Source organism: Rhipicephalus sanguineus, chromosome 7 (assembly GCF_013339695.2).
Source record: "Rhipicephalus sanguineus isolate Rsan-2018 chromosome 7, BIME_Rsan_1.4, whole genome shotgun sequence".
NCBI classification, from domain to species: Eukaryota; Metazoa; Arthropoda; class Arachnida; order Ixodida; family Ixodidae; genus Rhipicephalus; species Rhipicephalus sanguineus.
The window spans coordinates 118,800,810-118,816,937 of NC_051182.1; the positions used below are offsets into that span (position 1 = coordinate 118,800,810).

The 16,128-nt window shown below is 43.6% G+C and overlaps 1 protein-coding gene across 1 annotated transcript; it reads left to right on the forward strand.

The window, feature by feature from the left end:
• Window positions 1-8,124: 8,124 nt before the first annotated feature.
• On the forward strand, window positions 8,125-10,485 carry LOC119399794 (partner of xrn-2 protein 1). The gene has a single exon (XM_037666636.2). The coding sequence runs from the start codon at window positions 8,381-8,383 to the stop codon at window positions 8,759-8,761; it is 381 nt and encodes a 126-aa protein (XP_037522564.1). The 5' UTR covers window positions 8,125-8,380; the 3' UTR covers window positions 8,762-10,485.
• Window positions 10,486-16,128: the final 5,643 nt, after the last annotated feature.

The window sequence follows — 16,128 nt, forward strand, 5'->3', positions numbered from 1 at the left end:
CACGTACCCGTTTACCACGGACCTTGTATATACGAATATGCGCCACAGGTTATTAACAGTTATATCTACCAGTTTATTTTAGCATGCTTGGGCATGCGCAGATGAGTTTTCGTGCCTTTCTTTTTCGCCGTGTGCGCCTTTTCAGTTGTTGGTCAGCGTTTGTGGTGTCTTGACGTCTCTCTTGTGTCTGTGTTTGCACCGCCCTGTCTCTTTCCATAAATACTTACCAACTAGCAGCTCTCTGTTATTTTTAGATTATTTTCTCGGTCCTAGAAATCGCTCGCTCTCCTCTCGACAAATAATGACATAAGCCCAAATGACCGCACCATAGCCCGAGGTCCACGGCCTTGGATATTTGAGCATTGTGAGCTGCATAATCACCGCTGCCGCCGCGGGATCACACTGAAAGTAAGCCACGCGGTCGAAAAAAAAAAAAAAAGAAAGGAAAGGGCTCAATGTCATGACTTGCCCTGACGAACGATCGTTAATTCTTGCCCCCTTGTCATCCTTACCCCTGCGTATTCTCAGCGCGTTAGCTGGTACGAAAGGAGAGAGAATGCACTTAAAGCGTGCGACATACTCCTGTACTCTGCTCGTACTCACAGATTCTAAATGTTTTTGCGGCAGTTGATTCGTGAGGCAGCAAACTCATTTAATAAAGCATTGAATGACACTTGAAAAATGTTGCAAGGGCCCCTTTAAGTTACCTTCACAGAGATATGTCCAGAGGTAGCACACTCGAGAGTGCGTCATGACCACTTCAAACAAGCCACACCTTTTTTTTTTCTTTCGCAGGTTGCGTTGATCAGCCTGTCGCAGGTTCGTCACATGCTCCTTAAAGGTTGCAGTTACAGTGTCGAAGCATGCTCTCAGGTTAACGTATTGACCAAGAACGTCGAGAGGCTTCCGGAGCTGCTCGCCAAGCGCCGGGAGACCAGGAGCATCCTGTATAGAAAGAAACCGAAGCCGAGCCTCACGAAGAAGAAGCCGCGCTTTCCGCCGCTGGTGTTGCGTCCAAGAGCGCTGCTGTGACGGCGTTGCACGCTGAAGCTGGCGCTTTGCAGAGACGAAATAAATCGAGCCTATTCTCCTATCTTCAAGGAGGAAAAAAGAACGTCCGTTCAAGTCGCTCAAGCACCGAGTCAAGTTTGGACTTGAAATATCCACATTGTGCTCGATATCCTATGCGGGTGATGGCCCAGACAAAATTAAAAGGTCATTTCCTTTTGAGAGAGTAGCCTTCTGCTTTGCATTACGAGCATGGCTGACTGCGATGATCATTCGGGTCGTGGAATTTAGCAGTTGGCAAGCTGGTATAAAGAAAGACTATGCTCAATCCAAAGCGGCTGGCTGCGAAGAATAAAAGATATAGACAGGCTTATTGTTGAAAATTCCCTATATGCCCAGCAGGGCTGGGCAAATATGCTTTGCAATAGTATGGAGGTACTATACAAGATACCGAGACGATATTTGCGATACAGATACAAGATACTAGCAGAATTAAGGTATCCGATGTTATATTTGCTATTTCTATCGTAAAATACTTCCATACATTTGCGCATTGCTCGATGCAGTTCCGCCGTCGGGGCCGTTACAAGTAGCCAGTGATTCATCTCCAAAATTATATCCACCATTCTTAAAACCTTACGCAAGAAACAAGAACGGGGACAGAGAGACAGCGGTAAGTGCACTCTACTGTCGCGCTCGTTTGTGCCCCCCATGGATGTCTTTAGCGAAAGAAGAAACTGAGAATAGCCACCGAGTAGCCTGATTTCTCGAATCCTTGAAGTCCTTTCCCGTGTGTAGTCGTCAATGATTTAGAATAACCTCTACTAACGTGTGAGCATTCTTTCGGTGTTCCAGCAGCAACTGATATCCTTGCGCACTAGTGTACGTGGTCGGGATGATTTCCCAAGATCGACGCAGGTACGCTGTGCAATTGGTAATTTTAGCAGCCGAACTGTTTATGGCGACGTGAACAGCGCGCGAAACACACAAGGACGATTAACCGACGAGGTTACGTCGATTAATTGGAGCTGTTTATGCCAGCCGTTGGTTGTAATCCGTCAACAGAAAACTATACCGTCATCATGAATCGGTACTAGTTATCGTCGTCCTCTTCTTCGTCTTCTGCTTGGCTCCCAGAGCCCGTGCGCCGATTTTTCCCCGGTGTGGGGTGGAATATACCTCTAATCGGTGAAAGAGAAAGAAAGGCAGAAAAGTTCTTGGCGAGTGAGTGAGTGAAACAACTTTATTCGGTCCACAATAGACGCGAGTAAACTCAACGTCACCTGGCTAGGCCCACTCGGGGACCGTCAGGTTAAACCTGACAAAACAAATTCTTGGCGAGGCGGGATTCGAGCCCGCGTACCCACGATCCAAAGGCGAGCCTCGTAACCTCTCTTCCACACACACACACAAAAGAAAACGCCTAATCCGAAGGTTGCAGGTTCGCTCCCTGCTGGCGGGAAACTGTCTTTTCGTTCACTTTACTTTCTTCACATCAATATCACAATACTACAATACACTTAAAACAGTAGCATTAACGTCCCGTACATTTTCCTTAGCTTCATTATCTGCTGGTTTTCATTAACGTTGTGTCGAACAAAGAAACGAGCCCTCAAAATTGTATTCCTTATATTTATCTAAGACATGTATCTTTGATACTGCCCAGCACTGATGCATATCCTGCTTCACCGCATTTAAAATGCGCTCTACGAGTTTTGATTACGACATGGCGCTGCTAAAGCGTTACGTCTAAAACATGGTGCATATATGGTTCGTGAAATTCGCAAATTCATTCCGGCGCATCCAGTCCGCAAAACCATAGCCTTGGATGTCTGACTCCTCATTCCATACAGTGCCGTCGATGGTGTAGACGGACTAGAACACCACCTATTCAACGCGTGGTGGTTTAGATTCGGTGCCTGAGCCGGTGGAGGATTTAATGTATAGTGATAGCGCCGACACTGTTCTGTACCGGGGTGAAGTCGGCTTATCGTGCACTCTCATGCGGCAAAGGTAATTGAAGTTCTTTCCGTATGTAGCTCACGATGCTCATTGGCGCCCAGCAGCAGTCGCCTTGTGCGCTGAGAAGTGCAATGTCCTTCCAGCTCTGCGCATCTATGGAACGGCGTTTGTTTCTTAACTGCAACAGTTATGTTTCACAAAAAAATTATTCGCAAGCATGCAATTACAAGAAAGATGTAGCCAAGAATACGGTTGATAATAGTGCTAAACAAAATTTTTATGAGATCAATTACCTCTGCGATTTCTCTAAAATGCCACTATTACGCGCGCAGCAATCTTGAAAATTTCCTGTTGGCCATGTTGCCCAAATTGTTGCTATGATGGAGGCCGTTTATCCAAACAATGTAGTTTTTTTCGAAAATTCTCTTGGTTTCTTATGAGCAGCATCATAATTTTTCACGAAAATTCAAGGTAGAAGAATTCGGTGCTGTATGCCTTCTTCAGTTTCTTCACATGAGCATGTAGCACAGTCAGTTTTTTCCTTATTATACAGGAAGGACTTCGTATAGGGCTTTATTATTGTATTTCCAGTATAAGTCAATTTAATCTGCATCGTTTATTTCCTTGCACAAGCCACGTCGAATTTGTCAGTTATCAAACTTTTCGAACTGAAATTTAACCTTTATATTTATTCAGCTTTGTCCACGTGTGTCAAGACCAATAGGCCCCTTAGTGGGAATGAGCCTCTTGTTCATAAGGCAATAACAATGACGAGAGAACAAAACAGACCGTTATTCCTGAAAATAGCTCGTTCTTTCCTAACGAAGTGTGGGTATAGTGCAATCATCGGTCGTACTTGAAAGAAACGTATAATGAACAATTAAAGCTCATTGTACAAGGATATGAAATAGACGAAGAGAAAAACCGTGGGAGCCGCTCGAAGAGCAAAAGAAGCAACAATGCATAAGTTTTAAAGGGTACAGTACTTTAAGCAAAATATTGACTTCGTCTTGCAAACTGGGTATCACATATCTCTTAAGCTTTGAGTTTTTGTTCATTTTTTTATTATTAATCCTATGTTCTACGGATTTCACGCAGTACATACTATGCCTATAACTTGTCCCACCTTTTCTTCTACAAATATTTTGCGTGCAGCTTTAAAAAGCTTCATTTATTGATAGAGGATCGAGCGCCTGTCCAATGTATTTACTCTCTCATTTGTCGGCGTTTTCTTTTTCGTGAAGCTTGGAATTCTTTTGTAAGCTAATTAATAATGAATACAAACTCATCCCACTTTCACTATTCCTTTTATATGGCAGAAAAGCATTGATTAGTAGCGGAGAAATTTAAGACAAGCATTCTACTTACCTAATTTCGCGCTAGAACATCCTACATTTCTAGAAGTCAACGTAAGATTCGGCACCCCTGCCCGAGTTTCAAAATTCATGAATATTAGGAGACTGGTGGTCTACTTTTATGACACCGGGGCGACATTATCAAGTTGTTGCCTCTTTTCCCGCTCGCCAAGGCTCCACACGCGGTTACGCCGGCCAGGCTTAACAACGCAGAAGCGCGGCACTTAGAAATGTCGCCATTCCTGTTGAAATGTTCCTTTTATTAAAAATGGTTTCTACAACCGATCACTGATGGCACACTTTTACTGGGCCATCAAGCCACATGCACGCCGCATTTTCTGAAGTGTTTTCTAGGTCCTTTGTTTTACTGACATATCGTTTGTTACCATGATTGTTTCATATACCTAACTTTTATTAACATTAACATTTATTGCACTAATTGCGCACTACAGATAGCTAACCGAATCAATCTGAAGCACTTATCCTCACCGCAAAAGCGTAACAGAGCACATATTTACTCGCACAGAATTCGCTGCTTTTTAAATGACGTCCTTGACTGCAAAGCGTGCAGCGATCGTTTTAGCGTTGCAGAGAAGCACTTCCATTACCCGTAATGACGTACGACGTTATTTATAATCGCGAATCGATTGACGCCTTGTCGCCTAGGCGCAAATATAATGTTGTTATTTACGTAGCCACGATTTGAGGTCGCAGTAACAAAACATGGCGATTTCACCTAGGCAACAAAATGATCGATTTGAGAAAGTAAACTGAATCCCCCCCTTCCCAGTCCACTTACCCACCACGTCTTCGAATTCTATCGCCGTTGCGTGTATACGTGAGCTGCACGTGCAAACGTGATAAACCGAGCTGTGGGATCGTTTTCTTCAGAGAAATCAGTCGACATATATCGTATGAACATTCTCTTTCTACCGAAACCTAAGCACGAACAGCCGACATCTGATCTACAAGAGACATCATCAAGCTTTTGCGGAGGGGATATAACGTTTCGCCGATACTACTGAGTGGGACCATTATTACTAATGGTCACATTTAACGCATTATATCTTGTTAACAACTGCAATAATGCAACGTTTTCTTACGTATAATTGTAGACAAGCTTCTTGACTTTAATCAGAGAGATTTTTTTAATTAAAGATAGCCTTTTGAGGGAACTTTTTTTTTCAAACTTCGGCGTTTTTGATAAGCCGCGTGCGTTTCAACGGAATTTTGAAGTAATGTCAGCGCGAAAACCGTGAAAATTGTTGTTAAAGAACATGCAGACATCGAAGTAAATACGTACCGCGTTTTATTATCCTACGTTTAACTTGTACACAGCAATAAATTCCTGAAATACAGGTATTTCGTGCCGTTTACCATGTTTCTGATTTTTTTTCCTGAGAGGTCCCTCGACAGCAAAGAGAAATAAAATACTCATAAGATTGCATTTCACGCGTTCTTACATGGGAATAAATATTGCGTTCAAGAAGTGCACCGTTTCTTCGCTAGGTGGGCTCAATTTTCCCAAACTGCGAAATTAGCGGAAAAGTGTTTTTTGTGGCCAAGGTTTCTATATTTTTTAAGGGAAAATTTTTTTTTGCAAGACTAACTTCGAAGTCGTTGTTTTGGATCTAAAGCCTGCGCCTAGAGTAAATCTCATCAAGATCGGGAATGTGATCGGGAATGTGACCTCGCGTTCGTTCTTAAAGACACACCCTACTAACCCTACTGGGTGATATCCACGTAAGATCGAACAAACGATGGCCACTCTGGGAAGTAACACGAAATCGTACTAACAATGGGAAACAAATGTTCCGATGCGAGCTACCTTCATTGTTAAACAGCTTACAACCAAAAATTATATTGGCATTGAAAGTATGTCTTTTCGGATGTTCGCGACATGTTTTTATGAAGATATTATAATATATTTGATTTCAGTAGACTTTTGTCGAGTTCTTTATTATGCCTTATTTTTACCGTAGCGTCATTTTTATAAACTTGTTCATCTTTCTAAAACTGTTTAACACAAAGGCTTCTTTTCAAGCCACTGTTGAAGAATCTACCACCAACGTGTAACATTTTTATATTGTGTGTGTGCGCGCGCGTGTGTGTGTTAGCGGCAGTAGCGTAGCCAGAAATGTTTTCGAGGTAGGGGGGCACCGTTTGTATGTGAACGTGTATATTTGCACATAAAAAATTGAGAAATTTCGGGGGCGGAAGGTTTGAACCCACCCTCAAAAACTCCCCTCCACCCTCCCGCCCTTGGCTACGCCACTGGTTAGCGATGTACTACATCCGAGTAGTCACCTAGTCAAGCTACTAAATGTAGTAGCAAAATTTTTGCGACTGCACCTTCCTTTCATTGTTCAGTGAAAGATAAAACCTTGATTTAAATAGAATTAAGTGCACTTCGAAGAATTTCGGTTAATATTGTTATTCCACAGTCTCTCATTATGGCGTGTCCAAAAAGGTCGTGATTTCAACTCGCAAAACCACACAATTTATTTTTACAGCGAAAGCTGTTATGAGATCACAAGGGCCGTTTTTGGCGCCGTAGTTGTCCGCCGCCGCCGGTGTCCGTAACCTCTATCGCGCGAAATAAGAAAAAAAAAACTAAATAGGAAAAATATCCGGGATGGAACGAGGTTTGAACCTGGGCCCTCTGCGTGGGAGCCCAGTATTCACCTCCAGAGCCATGCCGGTGCTTAAAACTGCCTTGCAAAAAGACCCTATACAGGCTTCATGTAGAGAAAAAACCACGCTGACATTTGTAATGTAGTGTGGTAGAGGAGTAAGATAACAACCAGGCATCACACAACGCGAATTCTGTAATAGGGTGTCACACAATGCGAATTGCGCAACGAGTGGGTTGTTGAATGCTTCCAACCCATTACAAAGGGCTCTGCCGTAGTTCTTCATCGTCATCAGCCACAGCATCAACAAAGTGCCAAAGTGCACATAATGCTTTACAGGTGTTTAGCGGGTACCAACGGTTCTCCGCAGAATGACGAAAATTGCTTAGTGACTGCTTCCCTACTTCACAAAAATTATGATGATTTATAGCGTAGTGGGTTCCTCGCAAGTGCACTTCTATTGGTTTCCAAGGAGGCCCATAAATAAGGCTCCTATGATCAATTTCCTCAGGGTCTCAATAAAGTTGATTCCCTCTCTCTCTCTCTCTCTCTCTTTTTCACTTTAACGTATGCTATAAAGCGTGGTGGGAGAGTTAAATAACGACCGAACGTCATATAATGCGAATTACGTAACTAGTGGGTCGTTTAAAGCTCCCAACCCATTACAAAGGGCTGAGCCATAATTCTTCATCGTCATCAACCGTCGCATCAACAAGGTGCACAAAATGCCTTAAAGATGGTGCCTCGATCGCTTCTCCGCAGAATGACGAATAATGTCGTGGTGGGTGCTTCCGAACTGCACAAAAATTATTTGTGGCGTAGTGGGTACGTTGCTAGTGTACTTGTACTAGTAACCACAAGAGAGTTTACAACAGGCTCTAGAAATGCCGCCCTTCCAGCTTTCGCTGTGACTTTGCTGCGCTTTCCGCGCAGGCCTGGCGTTTTTTAAGAAACTAAGAATTTTGCTTTGCAATCAGAGTCATGCTGATCGTGGATCAACGTTTCTAACGTTGATGCTGATTGGTTTCAGCGGCGCAATCGGAGGACTCGCGACAAGAGCGGATATTAGCTTCGTAACCGAAACCTGACGCGGTTTCGGTTTCAACGCAACTAGTGGCTTTGGCTCCAGCTTCGGCCGAGGCTTCGACATTGTTGCCAGCAGCGCGGCTGTTGACTTTGGAAGCGGCCATTACAACGCCGCTTGCTGCCGTCTGATTTCGCTGTGTTGGCATTACTTAGTCGCCTACCTCCCGTTTGTTTCAGCCGCGGCTTAATTTTTGCGTCTTCGCTTGAGTCTGCCTAATGAGTAGTCACATAACGATCGAGTGAGCCGGCGCGACGTCGTATTCATCGTGTGACTGATTCACAACACCTAGTTATTGTCCGGCCGGCGTCGTGTCCTAGACATCGTAGTCGTCAAAGATGCAGCGACCCATCGACGAATACCGTCAGCCCTGGGAGAGCAACGAGCACTGGGAGTTGCGGCGCGAGTTTATCGTCGCCAACCAGGGTCGATTCAGCGAGAACCGGGTGCTGTGCCTGGCACAGGCGTTCGCCAACGTGGAGCTTCTCGGGTGCACTTACCCGGCCCCGGTGATGGCTCAGGTGAACGAGCTGGCCAAGAACGTCTCCTCCCTGTCGGTGGTGCAGGAGAAGCGGCGCGAAAACAGCCGCGTCCTCTTCGTCAAGGGCGAAGACGACGACGCCAAGAGAAGGAAGAGTTCGTCCCTGGGCACCTACACCCGCGCGCCCCGGTACGATGACCAGTCCCGGATGAGAGCCGCGTCTTTCTTCCAGCGCTAAGAAAGAACACCCAGACTTCACTACGTGCATGTTCTGAGAAGGCAACAACGCCGCCGTTCATTGTATAGCACCAAGCTGGTGACTCGAGTTCACGATTGTGACTTGCTGCTCAGTTGCACGCATGACAGTTTCGCGAGAAGGGCCAGTCTGAAAGATTCTTATAGGGAGGTTTAAAATTCTTGTCTCCATGGCCTGACCATAAAATTTAGCGTAATGCTGTGTAAATTACGCATCTTGTTGATACGAACGCGTTCATCGTTTCGAGTTTTTGTACTTGGGCGATTGTACATAGTTCTTACAGCGAATGTTGATCAGCCTGATTTTGCGTTTGACTGTGTCAACGCAGTAATTTCACCGCAGCATTTCCCTCTTTAATTATCTGTATATTTAGCAAACGAAAGAACGCAACACAGTCACCTTGAAAGCTTAAGATACCAAAATTTAACTTTTGTCAGGAGCTTCTAACAAACTTCAGATTCAGTCGTGTTACGTAATCAATTTGGCTGCACTGGCTGAACTAGGTTTAGGAAATGCAGATATACGAAAATTTAGTTTTATCCTCCGCATTTGACAGCACTAAAGGCGTTGCAAAACCAACACATGTAGCAGCATGCACAGTTTTAATGCGTTACTATTGTCACCCAATGCCATGTCATTACAGCGGCAGCCACTTTCATTTCTTTGTTTTCTAAGATAAACAGCACAGTGTTTCTTGCTGCATTGCGAAATACCCGGGATGTTGAGCAAAAAAGCAGCAGCCAAAGCTCCATTCTGCCGTTTAATAAACGAGTGCCAGTGAATATGCCATCATTACACCATACTCACAGAATTTTGTTAAACAATCGTGAGAATCTTGACTTCTTTTGCAGATGCAATGCTACTCATTACCTCAGCTAATGTGCTGTTCCCTGATTTCTTTGCTAAAATGCTTCAGCAAATCGAAGCAGTTGTGTTCCTCAATCGCTTGCTTTAAATTGGTGTTACGTACATGCCGTATATAAAAGGTTAATTTTTTTTCTTCAACAGATCCTGTGTGAACTTCACAGTTGATGTTTCTTTAAATATGAGAATACATTTTATTTGATAATCAGTGGTCATTATTCTTGAACATTTTCATTTAATTAAAAATATAGCTGCGCCGTACTCCCTTGCTAAATATTTTAAGCTCTCCTCATTTTTCAGTTCTTTTCTACAATTGTGCTTCTTCGTGGCCAAAAGGAATGTGAATGTGATCATTAAATTTTCTTCAACACGGATTGAGGTTTGGACTTGGTGAGATCAATTGTTGTTGCATTTGTGATGCCCGTACATGCAGAAAACTTCTCTTAGCATTGCCAACAGCCTGGACCGTGCTTTTTTAGCGATCTCCTATGCTCAGTTTTTTGCTGCTTTTATATTACACTGATGACAGTCGGCTGACATTATTAATAATGCAGGTGGAGTGTCACTGTGACCGCTGATAATACATGAAAAGTGATGTTATCTAAAAAGGCATCTTGACAAAATCGCAGGACTAATTTGCAATATTCAATTGTTCTAACTACTGGCCTTTTATTGTCAGAAACAACTGTCGGCTACCACGAAGCAACATCTCCACTAACTGTAATTTTGTTTTGCTGGTCCTTTTTCTTTCCAAAGTGTGCTGGTCCGCTGTGGTAGGAATGTTGTGATCTTAGCCAAATACTCGGACCAAGGGTGTGAGAACGAACAGAAAACTGGCCATTATTTTGAGTTAAGTGGAACCAAGCCACTAGTCCTTCATTTGCATTATTGCATAGCTGTTAACTCGGTAATTACACAACAGGGCATCACTTCAGTGAGAGCAGAATTCTGCGATCATTCCATGGTGAAAACCACCACCTTATTTTCACGTGCCTGTTTGCTCAAATAAGTGCATTTGCCCACAATGGGGCAGTGGTCAAGAACTCGGTGGACATAGGTCAATTTATTAGGAGGGAGAGATGTGGTTATGGGACAATGTTATAAATTAAGTCATTTGAAAAAATGACAAACAAAGTAGTTATTGGCGCTGACTAGCACTCCAAGGTTTAAATCACATAGATACCCCATACAGTGGATGGGAGGATGACCACCGCCATAGCTCAGTGGTAGAGCATCGGACGCGTTATTCGAAGGTCGCAGGTTTGGTCCCTGCCAGCGGCAAGTTATCTTTTCGTCCACTTTACTTTTACAGCGAAAGCTGTTATGAGATCATTTCACCGGCCGTTTTTGGCACCGTAGTTGTCCGCCGCCACCAGTGTCCGTAACCACTATCGCTCGAAATAAGAAAAAGAAACGAAATAAGAAAAAATTCCGGGATGGAACGAGGTTCGAACCTGGGCCCTCTGCGTGGGAGCCGAGTATTCCACCTCTGAGCCATGCCGGTTTTTTTTTTTTTTTCTTTATTACTTACTTTTGCACCTGCTTGAAACTGCTTTGCAAAAAGGTCCTATACAGGCTTCACGTCGGGAAGGAACCACATTAGCATATGCAATATAGCGTGGTAGAAGAGTAAAATAAACACCAAGGTCGCACAACGCGAATTCGGTAATCAGGCGTCACACAATGCGAATTGCGCAACGAGAAGGTTGTTGAATGCTTCCAACCCATTACAAAGGGCTCTGCGATAATTCTTCATCATTATCATGCACAGCATCAACAAAGTGCGCATAATGCCTTACATGCGTTTAGCAGGTACCACGGCTGTCCGAAGAATGACGAAAAATGGCATAATGCCTGCTTTCCTACTTCTCAAAAATTACAATGATTTATAGCATAGTGGGTTCCTCACAAGTGCACTTGTATTAGTTGCCAAGGAAGCCCATAAGCGCATGATCCATTTCCTCGGGGTCTCAGTAAAGTTCTCCCCCCCCCCCCCCCCTCTCCCACGTCAACGTATGTTATACAATGGCGGGAGAGGGACATAGCGACCGGGCATCACCTAATGCAAATTACATAACTGGTGGGCCGTTTAAAGCTTCCAACCCATTACAAAGGGTTGAGCCATAATTCTTCATCGTCATCAGTCGTCGCGTCAACAAAGTGAACATAATGCTTACAGACGTGTAGCTGGTGCCTCGCTTCTCCGCAGAATGACGGACAATGGCTTAGTAGGTGCTTCCAAACTTCACAAAAATTGTGATTTATGGCTTAGTGGGTACCTTGCTAGTGTACTTGTATTAGTAGCCCTAAGAGAGCTTACAACGGTGCTTTAGAAACGCCGCTCTTCCAGCTTTCGCTGTGACTGTGCTGCTGTTTCAGCGGAGGCCTGGCGTTTTTCTTCACATTTATATTCTAAATACTACAGATAACACCCCCTATACTTTCCTTGGCATTATTGTCTGCTAGTTCTGATTAATATTGTGTCTAACAAAGAAAAACGAGCCCTTAAGAGTCATCTCCTTTCCTTCACAAAGCAGTTATAGTCACATAGCTATGCATTTCAGCAGTGCGGCGGTGGGATGCCCTGCAAACTCTGTTTCCTTACACCATTCCCAACATTCAGTTTTTGCTTGAATCAATATTTAGGCCACAGATCTTGATTAACTTGCAAAGGCCACTTACTTTTCAGCCCCAATGAGGAGCGTTGAAGGTGCAGTCTGATTGGGCAACTCTCGCTTCAAACCTTTACAGTAACATGTTGTAAGTGATACGATGCGGTGCTGCCTACAAAAGATCAGCAATATAATTTTTGTTGCAGTGCTGCAATATCAGGAGGGCATTAGTGGCTTAGAATCGTACTGTGGCTACTTATAACTACGCAGCATTGTCACTGCGACGTCACCATTGGCATTAACGCCGATGCTGGCAACGTTTACCACCACCTTAGTCAGTACATTATTTCGTGCAGGGGCCATGCTTGAGGGTTACTGCCGTAATTGTCTCATTTGTTGTCATGAATGCCACCAATGCGTTGCTGGCACTGCTTTTGCAGGTACTGCAATGCAGAATTCTATGCAAGCACGCTGCCATCTTGTCAAGAACGATGCCTATAAAAAGCATGCAATGTTGTTTAATCTAACTATGATGTCACCCATTCTAACCTTTCGTAATACATGCACCACTGCTCTTGGAGTCTATGTGTAGAGCAAAGCCTTGCCTCAATTGACCACCTCTGTTGTTTGCACAATAGCCGAGTGGTTACTGCTCTCGACTTGCATATGCTCATTGCTTTACTGTCACAGGTTTAAATCCCAGTGGAGCGAGTTGCACAGAAGCTCCCTTCTTTTTTTTTTTCCTGTGTGGTGTTTACAAAGCTGCAGGTGACAAAGTGGACAAGTAATTGCAAAAAAAGGTTGCTGCGTGTTGCCTACGATAATGGTTGTCGTCGGCGTAACAATGGATGGAACTGGAAGATTCAGATTGAAGTGCTGTTGAATTCTATTCAAAAAGACTTTCGCAGAACAATATTAACATGTTCTCTTACAAGCGGGTGCCTGAAATAATAAGCAAGAAAGTTGTAACGCTAAGCTGAGGTATATTAATTTTCTGCAAAACACTGCGGATGAGAATGAGCAACTTTAATGTAATGCCTACGCAAATACAAGCTGCTGACCATGCAACTGCAGTACGGTGCCAAAATTAAATGCTTGTGCAAGAATCATGAGAACTACTATAGTATATAGCTCCTGAAATACAAGACAACACTCCAAGACAAACGCCACCTGGCTTAACATTGCACACTGCTGCAATAACTACATATGTGCCATTGGTTGGTTGCAACTTTATTGCGTCGTTCAAAACTTTTTGTGGCAAATGGTGAGTGGCATCTAGTTGAAAGGTTTGTTTATAGAGCTCTTCCTGCTCACACCGAAAGTCGCAGGTGATGGTCACGTGGCACAGGGGCGTAGGCAGAAATTTTTTTTTTTTTTTGGGGGGGGGGGGGGGGGCACCTGCTTGAATTTAAGTGGGGGCCGGGCAAGCAGATGTGGTCGAGTGTCATTTTGTGCTCTGTATGCCATAGCAAACAGAAATTTCGGGGGGGGGGGGGGTCACAAACTACTGGCCTCCAATGCGCATCAGTCAGCTTGGTTCTTGCATGCCATGAAGTGAGCATGTTAGCCTAGAGCTAAGCACAGGTAATCTTTTTTTTCTTTGACTAAGTGCTTTTTATTCACCACTGGGATAGTTTAACTTAATCCTAGTGTTTTACATGTCAAAACCCTGATAAATAAGGTTATAATCTTGCTTTGGTGGAGAACTCCAGATTAACTTTAATAATAATAATAATAATAATATCTGGGGTTTAACGTCCCAAAATCACCATATGATTATGAGAGACGCCGTAGTGGAGGGCTCCGGAAATTTCGACCACCTTGGGGTTCTTTAACGTGCACCTAAATCTAAGTACACGGGCCTCAAACATTTCGCCTCCATCGAAAATGCAGCCGCCGCGGCCGGGATTCGATCCCGCGACCTTCGGGTCAGCAGTCGAGCGCCATAACCACTAGACCACCGTGGCAGGGCTCCAGATTAACTTTAACCACCTGGGTTAATGTGCACCTAAATCCAAGAAAACTGGTGTTTTTGCACTCCGCTCAGATCGAAACGTGGCCACCATGGCCGGTATTCAAACATGACAATAAGAACCTCAGGGAGTTCTGAAAGCACTTCATTTTAATTGTCCTCCAGTCTGTACAGTTCCTCTGAGCAACGTCAAGTCGACAAAACAGTGCACACAAAAGGCACCACAAGCCCGTTTCAAAAGCATAGTCCACAGCAATCGCTGAATGTGAAAAAATGTCCTCAGAAAGATGCTGGAACACACAATACTTGACTCAGGGCTTTGACAAACTTGCATGGCAATTCTAAAGTCGGCTCCTTCGTACGGGCAAGCTTCATCAGAAAAACTGTGCCTTTAGAGCCAGCTTCAGAATTTAGTGTACCAGTTAAAATGTCACAAAGTGTACAGCTCAATACAAATTTTTTCGTGCAGTTGTGTACAACACTTGCTTCGACTGCTGTACAACCACACTTGAAGCATTGACTTCACACAATACGGCTACATGTCCAAGGTTTAGTGAGCCACACTTCAACGAGGGAATGTGAAATTCACATTTACATAAGCGTCCACAGTATGTACTCTGAAATGCACACAGCACGCGAAAATAGAAAATGAAAATAAATTCTGGTGTTCTACAAGTAGGTAGTAAACAATTGCACTTTTTATGGAACACAAATTACGCAAAATGCAGCAAACCTATATAAGACTATCCTGCTGAACAAAGCATACAGAGTTTTTATATGCTTAAGAAAGTTTTTACGATCAGGACAGCTTCGTATAATTATTGTTATCAAGCATATAAAAATATAACTGCCCTAAGCATATGAAATCCGAATTTGGTGCAGTTAGGCCTGCAAACATACAAAATATTAGATTGAAAGAAAAATATTTGTGGGGTTTTTATGTACCGAAACCATGATATGACTATGAGGTATGCCGTATTCTGAGACTCCGTATTTTTACCACCTGGGTTTTCCTTAAAAAACACTAATACAAGTATAAGAGCATTTCTTGCATGTTGCACCAGTCAAAATGCTGGCCACCATGGCTGGGAATTGAACGCACGTTGCCCTTTCGGCTTAGCAGTGCGACACCTTATCCACTAAGCTGCCACCGTGCGCGGTGTTAAATATCTAAGCACGCAAATAAAGTTTCATATCCTTAGAATAGGTTCAGTGTTGTACATATCCTAAGCACATAAAAACTAGGTTATCCTATATCACTATAAGCTCATACGCTCAAAGTAACTTCCTTATTGTGGACATCCTGAGCACTTGAATATGAAACTGGCACAGGGATTGTACTTGCTGCCTAAACAGACATCGGTAGCCCTGATGTTGCTAAAATGAGATTCTTCGTATGCTCACATGTCGCCCATTTCAACTCTTCGTCCCAGTACGTGCCAGGGCTGCACATATGACTACTACTTGTAGAGGTCGGGCTCTTATGGTCACGGGTCGTTTTAGGAAGCCACAAGAACGACCCTTTGCCAATGAGCTACAATTGGTCCTACTGACACACGATGAGCAAAAGACATTGAAGTACAACATGGAACAAAAGAAAGAAAATCCAGTTTTAGTGAGACGTAAAAATTACGCATATAAATGCTTTAAATCATGCAGGCAGCCCACTTCACATGCAGATATGCTCGACGTAGGTTACCATACAAAATGACATTAACGCTCCACATTTCAGTGAGAGAATTACAATCACCAGCACAAATATCAACTAGCATGCGCTAGATTAGATAGACCTTCGTTCCTGTCATGCACTTAGCTGCCTTGTATGGACAAAGACGAAATGTATGCAACACCATTACCAGTTGACTTCCAAACCGAAAGTTAATGTAACGTGTTTATGAAAA